Genomic DNA, 6,887 nt, shown 5'->3' on the forward strand with positions numbered 1-6,887 from the left:
AACGACCCCAGGTAACGAAAACCTCCTGTTTGTGTGTCTACCTCCATGTTTGTTGATTTGTTGACGTGTTTGTGTGTCCGTCAGGCCGTCCCATGCTGACCTCCCATCAGTCTCCGCCCCCCCGTTGCCGAGAGCGGAGCTTGATGAACTCCGTTTCTCTGATGAAGACAGTCGGTCTCGAGGTACCCGGGAACACCTGCCCAGCTCTGATGATGCTTCCTGTCAGGGGGCCAATCAGCAGCAAGAGGACAGCACCCGCAGCCAGTCAGGAGAGAGGGCCAATCAGGAGAGACTGTCTGCACAAATCACACAGCAGGAGGAAGGAGGGACACACTTACCACAAGCCCCGCCCCCATATTCACAAACGCCGGCCCCACAAAGGCAGACCCCACCTCCACACTGTCAGGCTCCGCCCTCTGTCCACAGGAAGGCCCACAGGAAGACCAACAGGAGGAAAACCAGTGACTCCTCGGCCTCCTCACAGCCTCACAGAGGTCCAGGCCCTGACCAGGAGCTGAGGCCCTGGACCCCCACGGAGCCGAGGCTCCAGACCCTCACAGAGCCAAGGCCCCGGACCCTCATAGACCCGAGGCCCCGGACCCTCACAGAGCCGAGTCCCTGGACCCCCACAGAGCCGAGGCCCCGGACCCCCACGGAGCCGAGGCCCCGGACCCTCATAGACCCGAGGACCCGGACCCTCACAGACCCGAGTACCTGGACCCCCACAGAGCCGAGGCCCCGGACCCCCACGGAGCCGAGGCCCCGGACCCTCATAGATCCGAGGCCCTGGACCCTCACAGAGCCAAGGCCCTGGCTGAGCTGGCAGAAGGAGAGGAGGGAGGCTCACAAAGAGGAGGCCTTCTCCTCGGACCACAGCGACCCCCTGGACCAGACTATCGAGGAGGTTTGTTTTCTGCTGTTCACAAGTTATTGTTGACCTCCGAACTTGAACGTGCAGGCGTCAGACTTTAGCCTTCATCAGCTTTTATCGGGCGTCGGATACTATCGTTTCCTCAGAGGTAATTTGAAGTCACAGTAAATCAGTTGTTTGTGTTGGTTGCTCAGGTGATTCAGGTGTACTGTCATGGCGTCAGTTCCACTCCCTGCCAGCAGGAGGACACAGAGAGCTTCCACGTCAGCCTTCCTACCTCCATGGAAACACACAGTGACGACTGGGACTCACCTCTGCAGGTACCTGTGTTTCAGCTGGAGGAGGGCTCTGTGTATTTTATTGGTACTAAAGCTGGGTGTTCCTTCGCAGGTGGTTCTCCAGCGAGGTCATGCACTTAGTGACACACCTGTCCAGGTGAGTCACACAGAGGGGCAGGACCTAAGCCGTCTCATGGATGTGCAGGTAGACCTGGAGGACCAGGTGTACTCGTACCAGCTCGACTCCGCCCTCCACAGCGACGGCAGACCAGGGGGTGGGGCCAGGCAGGACCAGGGTTTCTGGACTCTGCCCATCGAGGAGGTGCTACCTGCCCCGGAGCGTATCCCAGAATCCTTTAGGGGGAAGAGCTGGGCGCAGATCGAGCAGGAGGACGAGGAGAAGGTGGAGAGGCTGGTGCAACAGTTCAGACGAGGCCGGTTCCTCTGTTACTTCGACTCTGAGTCGCTGGCCAGGTGACGACACACTTACATGACCACGTGTTGCAAACTGACACGTATGTTGTTATCATCACGTCTGTCGTCTGCTGCAGTTCATGAACTTGTAAAACTGATGTTTTAAAAGTTATTGATGTAAATTAACTTTTTTTGTTTTGACGACGACGTCATTGCTCGCAGGTACGGCAGGAGGAACAAAAACAAGGGGCGTGGTCAGTCCAAAGAGGCGGAGCCAGACCCCGGTGTGTTGCCACTGTTGGAGCAGCCCGACAGTGACTCTGTGTACGTGAGGAGGAAGAGGCGGGGCAGGACGCGGAGCTGCAGGCTGGCATCCAGGTGTCAGGTGAGTCACACAGACACTTTCCAGAGATCATGTCGGAAGACAGACGTCTGACCTGGTTTTTCTCCCTCAGGTGGTTAAAGTTAGTCACAGCACTCAAACCGTTCGATTGGTTGTCCCGGCTGTCCATCAGTTGACAGTGGAGGCCCCGCCCAGCAGCATCCCTGCAGCTAATCAGGAGGCAGCAGAGAGGACACCTGAGGCACAGGCGTGGCGCTGCCTCCCTTCGTCGTACTACAACATCATCACACCTGTGCAGCCGCGCACCTCGCTGGTCTACCTTCTCTGTTCCCCCTCAGGTCCCGCCCCTGCCTGCACACCTTCCCCAGGCTCCGCTCCCAAACGCTGCAGGAAAAAGAGGCGTCCACTCGACCAACACGGGTTAAAGGTGAAATACAAGCAGCTTCCGGTGCGGTTCTACGAGCCTGGAACCAACCGCATCCTAAAGAACGCACCCAAGGGCTTCCTGTGGCGCCGAGGCTCCGCCCCCACAGGCCCGCCACCTTCCTGCGTACGGCAGCTGTTCCGGAGTCTGAGTCCGGATCTGAACACCGACAGACCGGCGGCGGCGGAGTGCGCCGCAGGGTCCTCCAGGGTCAAAGGTCAGCAGTCACCTGACCCACCCTTCAGCAACAGCAGCTTCCTCCTGAGCACGCTCCGTAGGGGCTCTGCTGAGACCAACATCGCCAGGAGGCGGGGCAGGATGTCTCAAGCCCCGCCCTCATCCCTCGACAGCAGGTCTGAACGGGGGAGGGGTGGCAGGAGGGAGAGGACACGCCCACCAGCCTCTAAGAGACGAACCAGGGCTCAAGCCACGCCCCCACAGCCCAGGAGGGAGGGCCTACGCAGGGCTGGACTTGGCAGGAAACTCCCTGGCTCCACAGGCCCCGCCCCCCTCTCTGCCATCCCCCCCTCATCCCGCAGGGGGCGGGGCCGAAGGGGGCGGGGGGGCGAGAGGGGGCGCAGGTAGCAGGACACCTGTCCAGGTAACAGCCTCATTAATAAACATGTAACAATCTGCTGATCGATAAACCTGATCAATCTGATTGATCTTGTCAATGTAGCAGCAGTAAAGTTTATCAATGAGGCTGCTGGACTTTACAAGATCATCTGAAGTCTGAAGTTTACAGTCGACATTGATTTCAAGCAGAGCTGTCAGAAACCTAAATCCAGTTATCATTTTTATTAGAGCTGAAGTCAGAACAGCTGTTTGATGTAAAAGTCAGAAGTTCAGGTTTTATTTGGCAGAAAAGACACATTTCAAACCTGATAATCTAAAAGCCTAAATATGGACGTTTTCATGACAGTAAAAATCGTAGGTGGATACATTCCTATAAAATCAACCAAACGTTTAAAAGTTTGAGGTCACAGCATTAAACGTTGTGTGGTCGGACAGAGGACCCAGGATAGAACCCTGTGGAACGCCACAGTGTCTGGCGTAGGGTTGTAGAAACAAACATTGGTTTTAAAATATGACAGTGTTAAAAAGCGGTTCCCCTCAGAGTGGATCCTGTCTACAGATGGTTCTGGTAGGTTCTGGAGGTAAACTGACCAGCCACCATCACACATGCTGATATAGCCTGGAAAGTTTACCCAGAATGCACTTTGTTAAGTTTCCTCTGAGAATGATCAGAACCAGAACCACGTCCAGGGTACCAATGATTGTTTCTAGTGCTATAAAATAAAAATGTCATGTGTCTATCTGCGGTACTGATGAAGTTCTGAGGCTCAGAAATGATGGAAAAAGTCCATTAAAGTGATCAATCTGGACCCTCCTCTGTGGACTTGAAGGACCTGGACCTCTGGAACATTCACAGTCTGAATATCATCAATATTTTAGGTCAAACACGTTAGAGGAAGACGATCTTTTGATTTTATATTTCATTACGTGTCCTCTGTCCAGCATAAATATAAAAATGGTAATTGGATTTTTACATTTTTTCACATCATGAAAATAAATCACACGGTTTCAGTGTTGTCATGGAAACCAAACATATTAAAAACATGCTTCAGTTTTTAACATGTTATTTAACAGAACAACAACCGAGTCGACCTGATGATGATGATGTTTGGCAGCTGGATGTTTCTGTAGAAACTCACCTGTTTGTGCAGGTACCTGTTTTATAACTTTATTTAAATACGGAGGCTTCATGCTGAATAAACAGTTTTATAACCAGAAAACGAGTCGCTGCTCACTTTGTTCTCACAGCGTCCACCAGGTGGTGGATCGCGGCTCCCACCTGCTCTGCAGCCTGCAGGAGCTCCGCCCCCTTTCCCTCACCTGGACACAAAAATGAAAACAGGTTAGTGAAGAAAGTTTACCTGATGAGTCAGACAGACAGGTGTTTGTCTCACCTGTCTGTCTCTCTGTCCACCTGTCTGTCTGTAGCTCAGTCTTCAGTCTGTCCACAGTCTTCTGCAGCAGCTCCTCCAGACTACACTTCCCACAATCCCCTCCTCCTCCTTCAGGCAGACAGGTGCCTTGTCCCTCTAACTCCGCCTCCTCTGGTCTGTGCTGTGGTCCTATTGGATGATGGAGACATGCATCATCTGCAGACTCCTCCTCACAGTGTCCATCATGTGACAGAGGAGAGTCCTGGTGGATTGTGGGAGATGGAGTTTGTAGTTCATCTACACGCCACTCCTCCTCTGCCTTCATCAGCTCCGCCTCTTCTTCTTCTTCTTCTTCTTCTTCTTCTTCTTCTTCTATGTTTGTTGGCGTGTCAGAGGTTGGCGTGATGTTCCCTCCCTGCGTGTTCTCTGTGTTCTCCGTGTCCAGCGTGCTCTCTGGCGTGTTGTCAGTGTGTGTTCGAGCCTCCATCTTGTTCAGAGCCTGAAGAACAAAAGGAGAGCTTGAAGGTCAACTACGACTCCCAGGATGCACCTCACCAACATGCAGCTAATCACAGAGCTCCCCTCAGACACCACCTGTGTGAGCATGCCCTGCAGACAGGTGTTGTGCTGTCTCAGCGTTTCCATGGTGACCTCCATCTCAGAGCACCTGTCCTCCAGGACGCCCTGCTCTGATTGGACGGTGAGCCGCCAGGCCTGCAGCTGCTGCTCCAGCAGCCTGAGGGAGCGGCAACAAACAAACAAACAAACAAACAAACAAAAGCTCTGTGATGCTAGACAAAAACATGATGATAAACTGTGATGAACACAACGAACAAAACAATGATAAACAACACAACAAACAATGCATCTGAGGGAGATCCAGCTCACCATTTGTCTCTCTGCAGGTTTCTGACTTCAGTCAGAAGCGACGCCTACGACAGGAAACCGTCATGTTTACGTCATGTTTACAAACACATGTGCTCTATAAATAATCTTTATCCATAAATAAAGTCTAATTGATCAGAGGTCACCTGCTGACTCGGCGTCTCCTCGTCCGTCTGCAGAGCTTTCGTCGAGCACTGAGACGAAGGCCGCCGCCCCGAGGCATCATGGGAAACCTCTCTGTCAGAGGAGGGACTGTGAGCTGCGTCAGCCAATCGTGTTGAGGCGTCAGAGGGGGGCGGAGCTCTGAGTGGAAAACCGCTTCATCAATTTGACGTGCTCGACCAGGTTGTTTGACTGACAAACAGCTGCCTCACCTGTTCTGAGTCTCCGCTGGCTCCGCCCACATCAGGACTCTCTGCCTATCAGCTTCTCTTTGAGTGTATCGCCGTGGCAACAGAGAATGACGAGCACTGTGCACTAACGAGGACAGAGACTCTCTCCAGGTGGGCTGAAGAGATGCACAGTCAGTCACACCTGTCTCTGTTCTCACCTGTCTGTTCTCACCTGTCTGTTCTCACCTGTCTCTGTTCTCACCTGTCTGTTCTCACCTGTCTGTTCTCACCTGTCTCTATTCTTACCTGAGTGCAGAACTCGAGCACTGGATGGTGGGTTTTGTGTTTCCTGGTTCGTCGGTCGGTCAGGAAGCAGCTCTGACACACGTGGACGTTAACACACTTCATACATCGATACCTGAACACACACACAGGAGGTGATCCATCGCTCACCTGGACTCACCTCAGTAGAGTCTAGTTAACATCACTAGGGTCTAGTTAACACCGGCAGGGTCTAGTTAAGAGCTCGGAGGACTCACCTGAGCCCGGTGATGGGGAAGGTCTTACAGGTGTGGCAGCGAACATTGTGGCTGATGTTCTGACCGATTGACAGCCGGTACACAGTGGGTAACCATAGCAACAGGCGTGGCTCGCTCTGCAGCCATGACATCACGTATTCTTCGCTGGCCGTCGGGGTCACCACCTGTAATCATGCTCAGTCAGTGTGTTTCCATGACGACTGCCAACCACCTGCGGCCGAGTGTTTGCGCGTTCTCACCCCGTTGAAACACGACCTCACCGCCGCCTCCACGCCGCCGAACACGTCCTCCTCCTGCACCGCTGCAGGAACCTGAACACACAGGTTACAGAGAGCAGGAGGAGGGAGGCATGCTGGGAAACGTAGTCTGAACTGGGGTTACCTGGCTGAGGTCCTGCAGCAGAGATCGGAGGCCGGACCTGCTGACAGATCCTGAGCTGTTCCCCGAAACGCTCACCAGACCTGCAGGACGTGATTCAAAGCATAAAATCTAACATACTTAAACTACAAAATCAGGTACAAGTGTATTTCCCACATTAGGTATGACAGTAGTTTCACTACTTTTGACAGAGTTACACATGATGAACAACACTGACATTATTCCATGTTTGTTCTTATTTTCTGTTATGTACCAAATATATAAAATATGATTTCATTCTAATATTCTGAGTCTTGCAAAAATAGCAAAACCAACAATCGGTGTCAGACCTGGTGTTCCTCATGGCTCCATTTTAGGCCCCTTGAGCTTCTGATTTACGACACAGATGTGCTCCATCGCATTTTCTACTTGCAGATGAAACTAAATTACAGAAATCTTAAGATAGCAATAAAAACTAGAAAATTTCCTTGCAGA

The 6,887-nt window shown here is 52.5% G+C and overlaps 2 protein-coding genes across 2 annotated transcripts in view; one reads left to right on the forward strand and one right to left on the reverse strand.

Annotated features, from left to right (window-relative positions):
- Nucleotides 1–3,526, forward strand: part of zdbf2 (zinc finger, DBF-type containing 2) — a 9,368-nt gene extending 5,842 nt beyond the window's left edge. Inside the window, exons 2-6 of the mRNA XM_008300374.1 lie at nt 63–904; nt 1,066–1,191; nt 1,262–1,623; nt 1,786–1,948; nt 2,019–3,526. Coding sequence (XP_008298596.1) covers nt 63–904; nt 1,066–1,191; nt 1,262–1,623; nt 1,786–1,948; nt 2,019–2,915 — 2,390 coding nt within the window. The 3' untranslated portion in view covers nt 2,916–3,526. The remainder of the gene's footprint in view (nt 1–62; nt 905–1,065; nt 1,192–1,261; nt 1,624–1,785; nt 1,949–2,018) is intronic.
- Nucleotides 3,527–4,137: 611 nt separating this feature from the next.
- On the reverse strand, nt 4,138–6,524 carry dytn (dystrotelin; the record flags this gene model as incomplete). The annotated part of the gene is made up of 10 exons (XM_008300375.1): nt 4,138–4,226; nt 4,301–4,778; nt 4,874–5,015; nt 5,168–5,211; nt 5,311–5,467; nt 5,539–5,672; nt 5,803–5,914; nt 6,036–6,199; nt 6,275–6,346; nt 6,417–6,524. Coding segments are annotated over 10 exons (1,500 nt in total), but the record flags the coding sequence as incomplete, so codon positions are not given.
- Nucleotides 6,525–6,887: the final 363 nt, after the last annotated feature.

This window comes from Stegastes partitus, unplaced genomic scaffold (assembly GCF_000690725.1).
Source record: "Stegastes partitus isolate 25-593 unplaced genomic scaffold, Stegastes_partitus-1.0.2 Scaffold1529, whole genome shotgun sequence".
NCBI classification, from domain to species: domain Eukaryota; kingdom Metazoa; phylum Chordata; class Actinopteri; family Pomacentridae; genus Stegastes; species Stegastes partitus.